Below are 19284 nucleotides of genomic sequence, written 5' to 3'. Positions count from 1 at the left end.
ACCTTTCTGTACAGCATTTGAGTCAAGACCACAGCCTGCTCCCATTAAAAAAACCCAAAGAAACTAAAAATAGCATGAGGACATCTCTGAAACAGCTTCATACTTGGCAGCTCTCAAAGAGCCTCAGGGTTTTCCTGGTTGTGCTCTCCAGGGATCAATTTTGGGCCCAAAGCTCCTGAAAAATGTTATGAATGAGTGGGAAGCTGATATTAAAACCCACGGATAAAATATTCAGTGGTACAATGATTAGCTCAGAATTTACAGTGATGAGGGCAGAGCTGATGGATGACTTGGGCTCCCTTCAACAGAACAAGTGCAAACTTCCCTGTCTCACAAGAAGGAATGTAGGTCAGGATGGAAAATGGGACATGCATCCTAGAAAGCAGTGACTGAGGTGGATGAACAGGTCATTTCTTTATGTCCTTGCAAAGGGTTCCTCTTAGACTAGCCTGTAGTAGAAACAGGCTGACACCATTGTGCATCCTTGGAGGAGTGCAAGGGAATGGGTGAGTTAGTACTCATGCTCTGCGGTCAGCTCTGGAGGCTCCTTTTGCATTAAGAGCATTGGGAGGTATGAAAAGGAGCACTAAAGACCCACAAAAAGTATTTCTAGGGAGTGGGAAGCTAAGAATTTCTCAAAGGGATTGTAAGAATCTCAGTCTGTTCATTTATCAGAGGGAAGACTGGGGAATGACTCAGGATAACTGAGCATCTTCTCAGGGTGAAAACAGCAGGCTTAAAGGACTCTTCAGTATAGAGAATAGAAACAAAATGAGAATCAGTGGGCCAAAGCCCAATGAATTCACATGAAAAGTAAGGCCTGTACAAGCTTTTTATGGCGTGAGCGATTAACCTCTGGAACAAACTGGCCGTGAAATGCATGATTCTCCATTTCTTGGTGTCTTCACATTGAAATGGAAGGTCTTCCTATGGAACGTACTTTAGCTAAAACCAGATTATTTGGTTCACTATAAGGGTAGATGGGTGATGTACGGGAGGTGAGAACAGATGATCTAATGGTCCCTTCTGACCTTAAATGTTATGCATTTATATGATCCCTGAGTTAAATGTCCTTGAATTTCCAATTTATAGCAAGATGAATGGCTGAGAAAGCTGGGAAAACACGTGCAGTGCTTGCTGCACTAGTTATGCACTTAATCTGTTGAAATACGGGCACTGGGGGCTGGGATGGAGCAACCTTCATTGCAGTCAGTAGGAAGTCTGCACTTCAATCCCGCCGAGGGATAAAGCGCTGCAGAGAGGGGAACTGGGCTTTGCTAGGAACTTCTCACTTATTCCATGCTGAAACAAAGAGCTTTAGAGATATCTAAAGGCAAATAGATGTGCCCCAAAACAGTTGCCTGCATCTCTGCCTGGTCACTGTCTTTTTGGCAGCGCTATTTGCCACCCAAGCCTTGAAAGCGCATTGAGCAGTGAGCTCTGTCTGCTTTCCTCTCATGTAATAAACTGAGACATATATTTAAGGTCTCCGGAAGAGCCTGTTTCATATTTTCTCCCTGGATCTTGCTTAACTCTTGATTAAAGCACTCAGGAACGCTGTTGGTGATGAGTGCTTTGGAGAAGCAGTAGTATCGTAATAGTCCTAGTTCTGCACTTCTTGGTTGGGTTAGTTTATGTTCGCTGCAGCGCGATCAACTGCAAGCAAAGGTTATCATGGCTCTCCCTGCCTCAGATCTTCAGGTTTTGGTTTGCAGATTAACCGACGTGACCTCATAACTCTTCAGCTGATGCTATCACTTCAATTGATGCTGCCGGAGGCAGTCACAGCGCTCTTGTCAGCCGAGATTTGATGGCACTGCATCGCAGTTTAAGCTGATGCATTTTCTCTCCCAGCTGGGATGAACCTGAAGGATGCGGACAGTCCGTGTGCCTCAAGCTGAGAGATGGCACCCTGTTAAAGGCAGTGGTTTAACAGTTTGTGATGATGGCCAGCTTTACCCTGAGCAGCATCAAGAAGCACGGCCAGCAGGTCATGGGAGGGATTTTCCCCCTCTTCTGTCCTCTTCCCCCTGCAGCCCTGATCCAGCTCTGGGGCAGCAGCACAAGAGGGACGTGGAGCTGTTGGAGCGAGTGCAGAGGAGGCCATGGAGATGCTGCGAGGGCTGGAGCAGCTCTGCTCTGGAGCCAGGCTGAGAGAGCTGGGCTGGGGCAGCCTGGAGAAGAGAAGGCTCCTGAAGGGGAGACCTTAGAGCAGCTCCAGTGCCTAAAGGGGCTGCAGGAAAGCTGGAGAGGGGCTTGGGACAAGGGCCTGTAGGGACAGGCCAAGGGGAATGGCTTGAACCTGCCAGAGGGGAGACTGAGCTGAGCTCTTAGGCAGAAGCTCTTCCCTGTGAGGGTGCTGAGGCGCTGGCACAGGGTGCCCAGAGAAGCTGTGGCTGCCCCATCCCTGGCAGTGTTCAAGGCCAGGTTGGACACAGGGGCTTGGATCAAGCTGCTCTAGTGGAAGGTGTCCCTGCCCATGGCAGGCATTGGAACTGGAGGAGCTTTAAGGTTCCTTTCAACCCAAACTGCTCTGTGATTCTGTAATTTGTCAATTCTATGTGGCCAGTGCTTAGAGTTGAGGAGGAGAAAAGGAAAAGGGAGGAGGTGGAGAAGGCTATAAAGAGATGACGTAGGCCAACAGGTAGCCTCTCCTTTTGCCCAACATTTGACTAAGAAGGGTAAATAAATAGTCAAATGGTCAATGGTCAGGATGATCAGAGGTATGGAGTAGTTTCCATGTGGGTGACGACTGCAGAAAGAGGAACTCCTCAGCCTGGGAAGAGGTAAGCAGGGGTGTATGGTAGAGATTGGTGAAATTGTGAATGGCAGGAGGGGATGGATTGGAAGTGACTGTTCACCACCTCTGCAAATACAAGAATTACAGGGCATGAAATTAAACTGTTGAAAATCAAGCCCTGAACAAATGAAAGGAGGTGATTCCTTCAAGAAGTGTGCTCTGGACCTGTGAGACTCCCTGCCAGAACATGCTGTGGATGCAAAAAGTCAAGGATAAACTGGAAAATTAAAGAAAGATCTGTTCAGGTTACAGCACAGAGGCATATAACACTCGGAATGAAAATAGCCAAAGGCTGGGAAGCTTCTGGGGACATATATATGATGGCCTGTTCTTAGGCTTTGTTTGGTGCCGTAAGGTCTTGGCTGATGAACTGGGATATGTGGAGTGTCGATTCCACCCAGTACAGCTGGTTTTGGGTGAAATAATGGGGAATTTTAAGTGTGACCTCATTGAAGGAAAGGGCATTTTCAAACTGTCTGCCAAAACTCCTGTAGATTGATAGTGCTCGTAGGGGTTCTATCCTGCACAAACGAATTAGATCAATACAATCAATCCTTTATGAACTGAATCATACAATCATAGAATAGTTAGGGTTGGAAAGGACCTTAAGATGATCAAGTTCCAACCCCCCTGTCATGGACAGGGACACCTCGCTCTAAACCATGTCACCCAAGACTCTGTCCAACCTGGCCTTGAACACTGCCAGGGATGGAGCATTCACAGCTTCCCTGGGCAACCCATTCCAGTGCCTCACCACCCTAACAGTAAAGAACTTCTTCCTTATATCCAATCTAAACTTCCCCTGTTTAAGTGTGAACCCGTTACCCCTTGTTCTATCACTACAGTCCTTAATGAAGAGTCCCTCCCCAGCATCCTTATAGTGGATGTAGAAACCCAGGACAGAGTGAGGGTGGCTGGGGAGAGAGATGAGGCAAAGACTCTCCAGGAAACGGGATGGACAGTTCTTATCCCAGGGAGATAATAAGGGTGTAAAGATGAGTTTTGGAGTGGTGATAAGATTACACTGATGGAAGTGAACAAGGAGACCCACAGGATACCTGAGAGGATACCCACTCAGGAGAAAGAATCTGCAAGAAGATGCTCCTTGATAACTGAGGGTAAGGAGAGGGACATCTGGATGTGGATGGTGGAACAATATGACCATAGCCATCACCAGTAGAAACAACTATTAAATTCTCCCTGTGTGTGTGTGTTTTAACTGTTCAGGGCTCAACCAGGAGTCTTCAAGTGATGCTGGACTTTGAGAAAGCCCATTGCAGTGACATGAATTCCATTATAGGTCCCAATTAAATCTATATATAGTCTTTATAGAGCCTGGGTAACGATGTAGCCCTTGCTCAGCAGGCATGCTTCAGTAACCACACAAGCACCAGCTCTCATTAAGCCTGGGCTGGCCCTCCATTAATTGTGACATGAGGCTCTCTATTTTGAAGGCGTTTGAACACGAACATAGAATCATAGAATGGTTTGGGCTGGAAGGGACCCGAGAGATCATTTAGTTCCTGTGGGCAGGGACACCTCCCACAGCCCCATTTAGTCAAACCTCATTTGTTTTACAGTTTGGAGACTGAGACACTTGACTATGGTTTAAAGATTTAGTGGTAAACAAGGAAGGGAGATCTAAAGATACCTGGACCCAGAAGGGAAAACACAGATAGAATACTACAGGCAGAGAAAGTTGGCCAGAGCTGATGGTTTTTGGGGTAGGCAGGAAGGTGGTTGTTTTCTTCAGGCTTGGGTAAAATCACTTGGCACTCTCTCCACACCTCTGCGCTGGTGAACTGTGGTTTTTACAACGGACAAGGATTCCTAACACGTTTCCTGCCTAGTGCAGAGAGCACAGCAGTGTGCTGATGGGATGCACTGTTGCTATCCTAGATGAAGTGATAAATGCCCCATCCCTGGCAATGTTCAAGGCCAGGCTGGAAGGAGACTTGTGTGACATGGTCTAGTGTGAGGTGTCCCTGCCAATGGCAGGGCGATTGGAAACAGATGATCTGAAGGTCCTTTCCAACCCTAACTATTCTATGATTCTATAAGGAAAAAAACAAGAGGGATTTTGAAGGAATGCTAAATGTGATTCCACACCAAAACCTCTGGACACACACTGTTCAATCTCCAGATTGCCAGCCGTACTCAGAGCAACATGGTGTGTCCCTGGCTTCTCCTTCAGTATTGATGCTTTTGAGCAAAGAGCCATTGTGGCACTGGAGACTGAAGAAGGGACAGCACAGGGTGTTGGCTGAGAAGTTGTGAAAGGGGAACCTGGGAAGCAGCCAAGCCTTCAAAAGAAGGTCTGAGATAATCTTTGTTCTCTGAGTTTCTGTTCCTTTGTAAGTAAAGCCAGATGAGAGAGCAGGAATGAGCTTGGATGCAGTGAAGCACAAGGGCTGTATGTACAGAGCAGATGGTGAAAGGCACTTATTCAAACACAGTCTGTGTCTTCACACGAGGTCTTTGGAGTTGCAGGAACAGCTTTCTCGCTATGTAACACTGTGGATTTCATCTACCAGTCTCACGTTTTCTGTCGTGACTGGTTATTCTGGTGCTACAGTTAGGAAGAGGGGAGACTTTAATGTGTTTAGGGATCGTTTGCAGTGGCAAGATTAGTAGAATAGCAGAAAATCAAGTATAGCATTGATGTGGGATTCACCTCACCCAGTGTTCACCATGCGCATTGTAAATGTCTCCATCTGACCTGGCTGTCTAGACTTCTTTATGTTCAGTGGATAGACACAGGCACATCCAAGATGTGATTTATCTTCTCCCTGGTAGACATCTAAAACAGAGCAGGCAGATCCTACCCTGAAAAAGGTCTCTCCTTCAACAGAGCCTGGGTTTCTAACTTAGACTTGGACACTGATGTTACAAACAGACTTTGGTGAGAGCACATAACCCTTGCTTTGCATGCATCCCAGAACAGAGTCTTGATGAAACAGAAATGAAGCCTAGCACGCTTTATGTAGAAGACACCTAACCTGGCTTTTCTGAGCCAGTTTAAAGCAGGGTCCTGCCAAGGGGAGCATGAAGAGAACTGCACTGCAAGCGATGCAAAGAAAATTAAGCTGTTGCAGAAGCACCAATAGAAGGCTCATTGTGAAAGCATCAGATGGGAACTGACACCTCTCAGCCCTACCCCAAAGGTTTCTGAGACTATTGCCAAAGCAACTGTGGGTGGGCAGCAAATCTTTCTATATCTCATCTTGCTTTACCCCTGTTCATGTGAATGGTGTGTGAATGTGGCTTGGATTTTGCTCTCACAATGTCACAGTAAAGACATCTCTCACCAAAGATGTGCAGGACAGCTCAGGGCAGCAAAGAGGGGAGGAGAACCAGCACACACACAGCTGTAGGTAGGAAGTCCTCTGTGAGCAAGTCTATTTGGACAGGTAATTTATCCTGCCATGCAGTGGGACATTGACCCCCAGTTTAATTATTGTGTCATTTGTCCTTGACAGCTACTACTGCTTCCAATTAACTCCCCTTAATTAAAGCCTCCAGTTTTCCAAGTAGGTAAGCATGGATTTACTGGGAAGTGTGCTACAATGAAGAGGAAGAGCATTGGGGTGTCTGATGAGAAATGACATTCCCTGTCCCAGTGGGACTGGCAAGTTATTTACTTATCACACTGGAGTGGCAGGATGGAATCATACCAGATCCTCATCTCTACCCCAGCAGGAGCATCCCCTCTCCCACCAGTTTTACAGCCATCTACATGTGTGTGAGTCCTGTTATTTACCAGTATAAATAAGACATCCTTCAGCTCCCTGGCTTTGCTTTTCTCCATCCCTGCTTTTTGTAGGTCAAGTGGATGATGCACAAGCAATTCAAGGTCCCTTTGTCCACAACTCAGGCCAGATTCAGACTGGCACCCTGGGATGCCATGCAGGTGACCAAACATCCTCACTGACTCTGTTAAGAGAGCAGACTTTGGTCTCTTAGGTGTTTTTTCTGCCTTGCTCTATTTAATAAACTGTGTTATCATGAACACTCTATTCAAGGCTTGGAAATCAAATAAGCTCCTCTCTTAATCTTTCTGCAGTTTCTCGGGGCTGGCTGAGTCTTGAAAGATAGGGGCATTCACAGAAGCAACATGGCTTGACAAAGTCACTGTTCATTGTTTTGGAAATGTATCTTTTGACTGTTGGGGAAGGAAATTGTCTACTTAAGATGCGGTTTTGTACATTTAAATTGACTTAGTCCAACAGCCTGAATAAATCCCACCGCTGCATTAACATCCAATTATAACGGCAGAGATTGAGCAATGATTCACGTTTTGACCAGAATGTTGGCAGTTTAAGGGGAAAAAGAAAAAAAAAAAGATAGTAACGTATATTGAAATAAAAAAGTCAAAAACAGGAGCCAGAAAATTATGACTGAGCACATAGCAGGAGCTGTGAATATATAAAGGCAGAAGCAGGAGCCAAATTTCTAACAGGATTAGCTGTTACTGTCTATCAGATCCAAACCCCTCAATCATTTTGTTTTAAATGACTTGCTCTAACTCATTCATACCAGGGTGGAAGTGAGGCTGGGAGCTGGAGAAGCTGTAGTTTAGGCTGGATCAGATGTGAGATGCTGTGTGAAAAGCTCTGGAGTTGGATATATCAGGTGAGCTCTGAACCATACAGCACTTTGCAGATCTTGCCCTATTCTTCAATATGTCCTTGTGAGCCACAAACTCGTGAATGATTTCTTTAGGGACTGGTGAATGACTGTGTTGATGAAGTAAAATATCCTTTCAAATCCTGCTGCAGCAGCTGGACCTGCTCATCATTTTCTTGCTGCCCTTGAGAAGGACATCAGATTCACTTAACTGCTTGTCTGACCCCGGCTCTGGGGTTGCCTTTCACTCTTGATAGCTGTGAGTAGGGGACAGCCTAGATGGTGAAGACGTCTAAGGGATACAGGTCCTGACCCTTTGGTCTCTCCTGTTCAAGCAAGGTACTTGCGGTGTTCCTAAGTCTTTCACATCCTCCATTGCACAGCAGTGATCTTTGGAATCCTGTGGTGGGATAACTGCTCTGGGAATGCTGCCTACCTCGGAGGCAATCAGAGATCTTCTCTGGTCTGCTATGGACAGAGCCTTGGAAGCACAGCAGCTCCCAGATGTCCATCAAGCTTGTGGACGGGAATATATATTACACCTGGCAGTGTTCAAGGCCAGGTTGGACACAGGGGCTTGGAGCAAGCTGCTCTAGTGGAAGGGGTCCCTGCCCGTGGCAGGGGGTTGGAACTGGATGAGCTTGAAGATCCCTTCCAACCCAAACCATTCTATGATTCCATGATTTCTTCTATATTTCAATGAACCCCAAGTCTAAATATGTTAATAACTTAGTGTTCTAGAATCAGGTTATTCCTGGAATTCTTACATGAACTTGCTCAGATGCCTTAAGCCCACATCTTCAAAGACATGTAGGTAGCACCTACTTCATCTTCATGAGACTCACTTTCAGCTTCTGCTCTTGTTGGTAAAATAGGGATATGTGTTTTCATTGATGAAATGGGGAGAAGTGCTTCATTACATGTAAGATATAAGCCCTTAAAACAACAGCAATCTCTTCTTAAATTCCTGAATCACTTTAACCACTGAAGGAATATAAATTACTTCTAACCTGTCTCATAGTGCCCCCAAATGAAGGACACTTTGCTTTCGTTAATCCTCTGTCTGCTGAAACCCTGCTTGTATTTGCTGCAAATGCTGACTCCAAGTTCCACCCTGATGAAAGAGCAGCCATAGGGAACCTCACAGAGGTTCAGAAATGACCTTGAAAAGTTGGTTAGACTTTCCAATGATGGAGAAGGGGTGGAAGGAGTAATCACAGCCTGGTTTACAATGCAGATTTCAGCCTTCAGCATTGTCTAGTCCCCTCATGGCAGTGAATAATTTAAGTTTAAACCCCTCACCCATTGTCCTATCACTCCAGGCTCCAGTGTAGAGCCCCTCTCCAGCATCCTTGTAGCCCCCTTCAGATACTGGAAGCTGCACTGAGGTCTCCACAGAGTTTCTCTTCTCTCTGTAATTGGGAGGGTGCATGGACTGTTCTTTTCCATCTATTTAAGGGGCAGCATAAAGAGCTGATGGCTCCCAGGAGGCACAGTCAGTCCTCCAAACATTCAACTTGGAAAGCTGAGCTGAATTAATTACAGTTGATGCTGCAAAGGAAAATAAGACCTCTGATGTGCCTTATTTGCTTGATGCTCTTTCTTCTCCTCCACTGCAGACCCGTAGGTGGCTTTTCCTTTCAGTCGCAGCTCCTTTGTTTTTTATGGTTGCTTTCTTCATTAATTAGAAGGTCTGACACTTGCAGCCCAAGACATTTGTCAGCAAGGTACAGTTTTAATTACTCTCACAATAAAGCTACTCGAGGTGAACTCATAAAAGTTCTCATATAGCAGGAATAACATGTAGCAATGCAAATGGTGACACCACGACACCTACTACTCTGGTGTGCTTGACAGGGTGTGGGATGTAGCGTGTTGCAGGCTCTGTATGCGATAGCTGTGCTCTTTGGGATGGAGGCATGATCTTAAGATCCTTTCCAACCCTAACTGTTCTATGATTCTATGATTATGATGATTATTATTATTATTACAAAGACTGTTTTTTTATATAATCTTTTTGCCACAATTTAGAATCATAGCATCACAGAATCATAGAATAGTTGGGGTTGGAAAGAACTTCAAGATCATCTAGTTCCAACCCCCTGCCATGGGCAAAAAAATAGCAAATTTGAATCTTCTAGGACTTCTTTTTTATACATAGGTCATAGTCATAAGTGGATTTTGACTCAGAACATTCAAACCCAGCACCACTAGATGTTGGAAAACGGCATGTTCTGCTCTAAACTTCTTAACCAAGGCTCACTTCTATAAGGCAGATGTAAACTAGCTCAGGAACTGAGATGCAGAAAAACTATTTACAGCTAATGAGGGTAAATCAAGCAGCACCATATGTTAAACTGAGGGTATTTTGGGTAGGAACTACATAGCCAATCCCAAATGTGTTCCCAAATTTCTAATTACAAGGCGGGGATTACACCATCGATTGCATCTGGATTGAGGGATGGCAGATTTAGTCTTTCAGAACTGAATTATCTGCCTCTTCTGCAAGCTCACAGCACAGACATGGTCTAACAGGTGGGAATTGAAAGAGGTGATCCTGCCCCTCTACTCTGCTCTCAAGAGACCCCATGTGCAGCACTGTGTGCAGTTCTGGTGTCCCCAACATAAGAAGGACATGGAGCTGTTGGAGCAGGTCCAGAGGAGGCCACGAGGATGCTCAGGGGCTGGAGCACCTCCTGCATAGAGACAGGGTGAGAACACTGGGGCTGTTGAGCCTGCAGAAGAGAAGCTGCGTGGAGACCTCAGAGCAGCTTCCAGTGTCTGAAGGGGGCTACAAGGATGCTGGAGAGGGGCTCTTCATCAGGGACTGTAGTGATAGGACAAGGGGTGATGGGTTCAGACTGAAACGGGAAGTTCAGGTTAGATATAAGGCAGAAGCTCTTCTCTGTGAGGGTAGTGAGGTCCTGGCACAGGGTGCCCAAAGAAGTGGCATATTCTCCATCCCTGGTGGCGTTCAAGGCCAAGTTGGACAGTCTTGGGCAACCTCTAGTGTGAGGTGTCTCCGCCCATGGCAGGGGGTTGGAACTGGATGATCTTAAGGTCCTTTCCAACCCAAACCATTCTATGAATGGCCAACATAAGAAACTTTAAGGTCTCCACCCCTTGATTTCTCCTTTTAAAAACTTGTGTAACTTTTTGGATGCAACACAGGCTGCTGGGTTCAACATAAGGCTAACTGGGTGAAATCCTGGCGCATACCATTTACTTCTGATGAACACCTGCTAACTTCATGACTGAAGCTTAAGGAAGATGGAACAACTACATACATGACCAAACCATTCTACTTTTGAAACTTCTTGATACTTCCAGAAGTTTGAATGACTCGCTCCCTGTTTTGATTTTCTGATGTTCTTATGCTCATGGCAGTAGACTCCAATTGAGAAAGGTGGTTTTGTGGTTTGTTTTGGGGTGTTTTTTCCACATTCTCCCTTTTTTATTAAAAGCTTTCAGCAGCTGTAGTTGGTTTCCTTGGGTGATTTGACACAGGCAGCAGCACAATGGTAAATAAACCCCACCACATTTCTATCTGAAGTTTCCTAAAGCTATTGCCAACTTCCAAAGGTAAAAATAGAGGGGTTTAGCTTTTCCTCTGGATAGGGGTTAAGAGACAATTTCTGACACAACCAGAAAAGGTCTCCACAAATAGGTGGAACTTTGCCTGTTATATATTGATATATAAAGGCAGTTCTTGGTTCATTTACAGACGCAATCAGAATGACTCTTAATCTGTCACTTCACAGCTCAAACTCTCTTGAACATGGAACCAAGTAAGAAATTGCCACTAGGATCCAGGTGTATTTCCTTGTCATTTGTCACAAGGAGCTGTTCTGCAGTTTACAGCCTGCAGTTCTCAGTGGTGTTTCATCAGGATAATACCACACTATATCATCTGAAGCAATAAACTGTCCCTGCTGACATGAGCTGGGGTGAAGGCTCTGGCAATTGACTGTGTATTATAGAAGCTCTCTGAAGCTTGCTCAATGGAAAAAAAAGGACTATCAGGTCGTTGGGCCCAAATTGTATGTTTGGCTTCAAAAGAAGAAGTAAGGGGCTTACAGTGCTTAATAGGAATCAAAAGGCTCTGGTCCATTAGACAGAAGGTCAGGATAGGCAGTTCCTTTTTTTCTTTGAATTCCTTGGCTGAAATACTTCAATTAAAAAGAAAGAAAGGAAAAGAAAAGATAATATAATGCAGTATTTTGGCAGTAGGTGGGAATCCTCCTCTCATGCCTTCAGAGCTGCAAAGTCAGGATGACAGCAAGCTCAACACCCAAGCTTTTGTCCTTTCCCTGCTAGAAACAACCTCTTCAGGGATGGGACAACTGATGGTTGGAAAGATGCATGGGCAATGGGGAGTGGAGCTGATGCTCTCCTGGGACCAGTGGTCGTGTGCAGGGCGTCATGGGAGGCAAAGACATCATGAGACCATAATTAGAGTGTAGGAGAGCACTGAGATCCATAGAGTTTAACCTGATACAGAAGATCACTCACAGTTTAACCATCTCAAGGTACCATATCACCACAAACTGCTCACAGTCTGAGTGGTTTGCTGATTCCCTATGAACCGTGCAAGTGAGATGACCTGGCAATGAAGTGTGGAAGGCCATGAAGAAGAGGGGAAGACCACAGGGGTTGCGTTGATCTCAACAGGGTTTGCGCCAAGCTGTATTCTGGAGCACTCTGCTCCCACATTCCTCTGTTCCAAGCTTGCTGAGCTCTGCATGGATGTCCTTCTGTGAACAAGGGGAAGAGGACAGGGAGGGTGGCACCTCTGTCAAGTCATTATGGGCACTGCAGAGCCTGACAGGTTGTCTCCTTTCCTCCTGCAGCTCACCCGGGTGCCCGTGGAGTCATGTAGCCAGCACGAGACCTGCAGCGAGTGCTTGGGCTCAGGCGACCCTCACTGTGGATGGTGTGTTCTTCACAACACGTAAGTACCTGCTGATGTTTGCCATCATCTCAGCCCTGCTTTTGGTCAGGCCATCTTCCCTTAACAGCTGTAATAGCACATGGCAGAGATGCAGAATGCTGTCTCAGTCTCTGGGTGAGCCACTGAGTCACACACATACATCCAGGAAGGTCACTGGGACTTATTGGAGGAGACTGCTTAACTAAGAAGCATTTTTTGCAAGGCAAGGGAAGAGAAGGGTGGTAGAGACCGGTCAGATCTCCTCAACCATGTGATCCACCTGCAAAGTGCCTGTCCACCCTGATGTGCTTTGAATCAAACCATCCATGAGGTCTTTCTCTGTATGACAATTACCTTCTTGTTTCCATTGCTTAAGGTAGTTTGGCTTTGATAGCAGCCTAGCCTAGACACTTGTCTTGGCACCTCCAAACTTCCACTGCTGACCTCTTTCCTCTCCTCTTTCAGACTTGTCCTTATCTCCATTGCCCTTAGAGAGGAATCCCTGTAAGCATCATGGGGTCAACTCCAAGTAAGATTTCAGTGGGACCTTATGGTTTTTATGCTCACTATGGGAAAATGTGGACACTGAAGTTGGGCACTAATGAGCCAAACTGGTTATTTGGCTTCTCTGGCCAGGATGCTGGGCAAGTTTCTCTCTATCTGCATTCTCAGGCTTCTGAATAATAGGCCAAAAAGGGACCTTGTTTCACCAATGCATTATTCTATAGTACTGGCTTGTCCAGTGCCTCACAAGGAGCACTAAATCCAGGTGCCCTCAGAACTGGGAGGTGAGTTCCTTGGCTTTGTTTTCTGTAGGCTTTTAAATGATGCTCTCAATCTTGAAGTTTCCTCTCTGCAGCCTTCACTGCCAGTGATGTTCTCCTGCAGAGAGCCCTCTGTTAAAGCTATGGAGAGGAAGGTGTCGTGTTGGCGGAGCTCCTGGCTATGAGTGGCAGGGTGGTCTTATCTGCTAGGAACTTCTCAGCAGAGGCAAATGGCTGCAAAGTGAATTAAAACTGCCTAACCAATCGCTTCCAGCTGAGTGGGGCTCTGCGGGATGCTGTCACTCCAAGTCTCACAATGTCCTTGGCAGAAATGGAGGCTTTTTCTGATGGACCTTGCTATTGCAGCATGTCTGTCTTGTACCACTGAGTTCACCTTCAAACTCTCCTAGTGCCCACAGTGATCCAATTGAAGTGATCCTCTTTGCTACCTCTCCTTTCTGGCACAGAAGGGAGCAAACCCATACCATAATCCAACCTTCTGTGGATGTTCTAACTTGTGTGACCCTCATCCAAAGCCATGACATTGCTTAACTTCAGATCAAAACTAGGTGATCCATTCCAAAACTTGTCCAAAACCTTGACTCAGGCTCTGGAATTGTTCAAGGGATCCTTGGCAATCCATTCCCTGAGTTGTGGTCTGGTGGGCATGAACCCATGAAACCTTCACCCTCCTGGCCTGAGGATAGTTCTAATTGATATACAGCTCTGTAATATGTTTCCATCTCACCTTATCATGCATCTATCCTACAGAGCATGGTGTGTTTTGCTGTCAATGGAGGGACAGCACAGACTATGTGCGAACAGTACAGAGAAGCATGAATCTAGCTGTTGATTGTACCACACCAGTGCTAGATAGTTCATCTCCTGCTGTCCAGGGTCAGTGGCAACAAGCAATTAATACATCCAGCAATAAATCCCCAAAAAGAGAGAAAAGGAGCAGAAACAACTATGGATTCTCATTGTGAAGGAGTGTCAGCTGTGTGATGGTTGGTGACAAATGAGGGTGGCAGCATTGATTCAGAACAGGAAACCCCCATACAGATTTGGTCCTTCAAGGAGACATTTGGCCTTACAGTCTGGACCTGACTGATGCAGGATCCCCATGTCCTCCTCCCTGTGGCCACTTAATCTCTGTTTCCTCATCTCAAAAGGAGAGGCACCTTTTATTTATGTGGAATCATGTACCTTGCAGCAGGGTCACTGACATTAATTCCTTGTGGATTCTTTGGAAAGTTTGAAGGGAAATGTTATCAAATCCCATCCCAGTCTATCCCTTCCCTTAGTTTCCATTGCAGTCAAGAAACTTGATTTCCAGTCCTAGTTTGGAAGGAGTTTTCACTGCAGCCTGAGCTGTTCCACTCTGTGTCTCAGTTTCCTCATCATTAGATAGCCCTGAGAGCAGAGGAAGCAATTGCATGCCATTCAATAAAGTTTGGCTGTGCAGGATATTCAGGGTAAGAGTGAATACCTTCTTATGTCTCTTATTTAGGTCTTATTATAGTAAGTCTCTTATTAGAACTTTTTGAACAGCAGAACCCCTTAAGATACATTAACAGACCTCAGCTGAAATGCATTGTCAACGACAGTCCTGCACAAGGATGGTGCAATGTGCCATAAGCATTTCACTTGTGAGAGCTAACACTTCCATTCCCTTTTCCTTCCAGTCAGGAATCCAAGGGGATTCCTGCTGATGCAGGAGCTGTTTTGTGGAAGGGATGGAAAAGTCAATTGTGTTGTGGAAGACCTGGGGTAGAGAGGTGCTGGAAACCAGACTGCCTGTGGGTAAAGCCATGCCTTTTACTCATATTTCTCCTCCAGTATAAACCATCAAGAGGAACAGTGGTAGATTGGGAGACAGGTGAAAAGTGCCGGATGGGGTGCAGCATCTGTCTTTCTGTCTCTCAGACCCTTTTCTCCAAACCCTCATTTCCAATCTACCCTCATCTCCTGCACATGAGAGGTCTGGGTACGCTCGGGGCCAGCTCTCCATCCATCCATCCATCGCCTTACAGCAGAGCTGGTCTGTCTGCGCCAAGGGCAGCGTGCCAAGGTTCAGGAATTGATTTCCACAGCTCTTGCTGTCCTAACCTTACACTGAGAAACTCGAGTCTGCTGAGAGACAAAGAGACAGACAGACCCACAGACGGCTGCGGGAGAAAGGAAAGGGGGGGAAGGATTGATTGGCTTCTGCCCCTAGGAGAGCCGATATAGAGCAGGTCACCGGAGCTTTTCATCTCTGTATCTTTAGCCCCGATCTTGTGTTCCCCCCTCTTTCCCTGCTAGAGCTCTGCTCCCCTCCTGGGCTCTGTTCAGGCCTCTTTAGGCAGCGATGAATCATTTAGTTGGTGTAAATTGAAATCGTGGCGCTCGCTTGCTGCATGGGTCTCCTGGGGAGGGTGAAGGGCTGGGGTGGGAGCAGGGAGGGGAGGAACCAGCCTGAAAAGCTAATCTCTGGCACAGAGGCACTCGGTGCCTGGCTGCAAGGTCGCAGCAATGTCACCAGCCTGAACGGGGGGCTGCAGAGAGGGATGAGATCAGGGCAAAGTTTCCTCCAAGCCTGAAATGAATCATTGCATCCTCCTATGTCAGATACAGCAATGCCCAAAGATGCCATCAAGTATCTGATCATCTCTCCAAACCCCATGTCAAGTTACTTCTGTCTCCATTCTTATCCAGACTGTTCCCATCTTCTACCTCTTTTTTCCCTCACATGCAGAGGGGCAGAGATACCTGCAGGTCTTTGCCCCAGAGAAGGAATAAATCCTTCTGCAGCTGAATGAGCCCTTGCCCTTCTTGCCTGCCACAGCACCAGCTCCAGACATATACAAGCGCTGACCCATGTGCATGTGGTAACCATGCAGGTTTTCAGCCCTGCACAATGTCTCTGGTTTATGCTTAACACCCCAGCTGCCAGGGGGATGGATATTTGGGGCAGAGGAGCAGCAGCATCCCTGTAGGGAGATGCAATATGTTATGAAGGGGACATATGCTGACGTTGCTGGGTGCAGAAGGACATGGCCCAGGCTCTGCCACTGCTAGATCTTGGCTGGGCTGTCTCATTTCATAGAATCATAGAATCAACCAGGGTGGAAAAGCCCTTTAGGACCATTCAGCCCAACCATTCCCAGCACTGCCAAGGCCACCACTGACCCATGGCACTGAGGCCTCGTCTCCACGCTGTGTGAACACTTGCAGGGACGGTGACTGCAGCCCTGCCCTGGGCAGCCTGTTCCAATGCCTGAGCACCCTCTGGGGCAGGAATTGTTCCTCAGCTCCATCTAAACCTGCCCTGGTGCAGCTTGAGGAACTTCATCCTCATGTAGCTTCTGTCTAATTCTGAAATGAATATTCCAACATGCACAAGCTGTCCTTAAGGAAGGATGTACCCCCCTAGGCACCAGCCTCCTTCTGCTCTGGAATCTGCCCTTGCTATTATTGGGACTCCCATGGCTGGCAGGTCATTAGCTGCAATCAGAAAGGAAGAGTCCCATTTTCTGGGAGGATTTGTGATATTTCAAAACTTTTTGTACCAGATTTTAGTGGCCAATTATTTTTTATTTTAATAAGAAATGTTCTCGAAAGCCATTTTAGAAGGGACCGATTCCATTTAGTAATTAGAGAATGATTCATGTGGACTTCGGAAGTTCTTATTTTGGGATTTTATTTCACTTTTTAGTAAATTGGTAAAAAAATGCAGTATAAAAAGTCACTCTGAAGTGAGGCATTACTTTTTTTCTCTCTTTCTTCCTTCATTAAAATGAAACATTTGGGCATCTGTGATTTCTTTCTCCCCCAAAAAGTCTTTACCAGCTCTAGAGACTGAGCAAAGTAGGCCACCAACAAACACTTGGTTTGGAGAAGCTGACATTCCCTGCGGGGGGAAGAGGGTTTGTCCAAGCATCACCAGCCTGTCCTATTGTGGAGGGAGCAGGGACAGCAGTTGGCTCTGCTCTCCATGCTCCTTTGCTCATCTGTGAGGAGCTGCTCATGCCCTTTGTGTGTCTTTCTGACACCCAAGAACCGCACCTAGGGACCTGAGCTGGCTCTGCTGGCTTTGCACCCCAGCTGCAGAACACATCTAGGAGAGGGTACCCTGATCGTGAACCATGGGAACAGGATGCAGTGGCCTCCCATAAGCATCCTCACCCTGTGAATGAAGCGGTGACAGATGACTCTTAGATACAGGCTGTACCAGCCACCTTCCTGTATCCGTCTGGCTCTGTGCTAGTCAAAGGATGACCAAAACCTGGTACACACAATTACTTGGGCTGAGCTGACCATGCAGCAGCAGAGATGCTGTTTATGAGACACTTCACAAGCCATGCAAGAGTGTTTTTGTTTCCCCCCAAAGCAAAGCCCTATTTGAAGGGTTTTATCCTGTTCTCTGGCAACAGACATCTGGAAGTGCCCTCCACATCCTCCTGCTCTCCAGCTCTTCCCCTCTGCCTTGTAGCTACAGGGTGCTTGTACCCAGATGCTTGTGCATTCCCCTCCCCTCTCCCTTCTCCTGACTGTGCCCAAGGCTGGAAGCCAGGGGCAAGCCCCCGAGGCTCCCGCCCTCATGCTGGAGCTGAGCCAGAGACCCCCGTCCTTCGCTCGAACCACCCCATCCCTTGGGTACCGCTGGCTCCGCAGGAGCGCTGGGACAGAGCGGGGCTCCCTCCCTGCCCGTCCCCACGGCAGTGCCGGGTCTGAGGCTCTGCGCCTGCGCAGGAGAGGACCCGACCTGTTCGACCCCGTGCTGCGCCGTGCTTGTAAGCCGGAGGCCGGACTACAGCTCCCGGCGTGCCCCGCGCCCGGACTACAACTCCCGGCGTACCCCGCGCCCGGACTACAGCTCCCGGCGTGCCCCGAGGCCGGACTACAGCTCCCGGCGTGCCCCGCGCGGAGGAGCCGTGCGCTGGTTGGCTGAGCGGGGTGAGGGTGAGTGTGCACTTAAACAGGTTGTTTAGTAGGGAGTGGAGGCGTGAGGGGTGTGTGTGTGGGTTCTTATCCATGCTGTGACTCGTTGCCAAACGAGAATATAAAAGATTAAGTCCCGGAGTGCAGCTCCCGCTGTCGCGTCTCAGCAGGTAACTCGATGCGATGCTGCCTGCAGAGGCGCATTGATCGTCCCTGGCTTTAACTTTCTTGGTCAAAGTCTTCTGAATCACCAGAGAGTCTCAGGTAACCTAAGCTCCTACACATGTTGCGGGAAAACCTTTCCTGAAGGCTCTTTTTCTTGCTTGACTTTCTGTTGTCTGAAAGGCTGCGTCTGTCTTTCAGGCTGAGGTTCTTACTTTCTTTTCCCCTTTACCTCCTCTATATTCCTTCCAAATCCTTTCCTCCACTTGCGCAGGGGACCGAGGAGACCTCAAGTGCTGAGTGGGGAAGGGACACTGGGATGGGATGTATGGATCCGGCTTCAGGGAGCCAGCAGGGCAGAGGGGTGGAATATCACGCCCAGTTCTGTGCCACTGAGCTCTAACAGATAGTGAGGTAGCACTGATTTACTGGTTCTTACAGGGGCTTGGGATCCTATAGACCCTCAGCTTCCACGACAAGAAATCAGAGCCTCAGCTGCCCCTGCTTTGTAAGCTCTATGCTGTTATATCCCAAGGTGCAAACTGGAGTCCCTTTAGTAAGATAGCAGTTTCCAAGTGCATTTGCCTGGCATGACGAATAAGTCTTTATAATCATGGACCTTTTTTAATAGGAAAAGCTTCCTGTATCCTTTCCTGCCTTAGCATTGTCTTGTCATGGGTCAGCTCACGGTTCCTGGCAGACCTTTTGCATGTCACACATACATGGCAATTTTCCTAATCTTCCTAAGGGTGGATCGGCCACACAAAGAACAAACGGCTTCCAGCTCAAATTATAGAATCCCAGACTGGTTTGTGTTGGAAGGGACCTTAAGCTCACCCAGCTCCAACCCCTGCCACGGGCAGGGACCCCTTCCACTAGAGCAGCTTGCTCCAAGCCCCTGTGTCCAACCTGGCCTTGAACACTGCCAGGGATGGGGCAGCCACAGCTTCTCTGGGCACCCTGTGCCAGTGCCTCAGCACCCTCACAGGGAAGAGCTTCCTTACATCTAAGTTACCTGAGGGCATTTCTCATTGAAACAGGTTTCCAGATACAAGCTATTGGTACATGATGAGGTGTCC

At 47.3% G+C, this 19284-nt stretch overlaps 1 protein-coding gene across 2 annotated transcripts in view; it reads left to right on the top strand.

The window, feature by feature from the left end:
• PLXNA4 (plexin A4) overlaps positions 1–19284 on the top strand; it is a 473966-nt gene that overhangs the window by 296974 nt on the left and 157708 nt on the right. For both annotated transcript variants that reach the window (XM_061346821.1, XM_061346822.1), the window contains exon 5: positions 12277–12377. In XM_061346821.1, the coding sequence (XP_061202805.1) occupies positions 12277–12377 (101 nt within the window). The remainder of the gene's footprint in view (positions 1–12276; positions 12378–19284) is intronic.

Source organism: Neopsephotus bourkii, unplaced genomic scaffold, assembly GCF_033783945.1.
Source record: "Neopsephotus bourkii isolate Nb327-2 ecotype Australia unplaced genomic scaffold, CSIRO-AGI_Nbou_v1 NB_281, whole genome shotgun sequence".
Taxonomy (NCBI): Eukaryota; Metazoa; Chordata; class Aves; order Psittaciformes; family Psittacidae; genus Neopsephotus; species Neopsephotus bourkii.
This window is presented reverse-complemented; position numbering and strand designations above follow the sequence as displayed.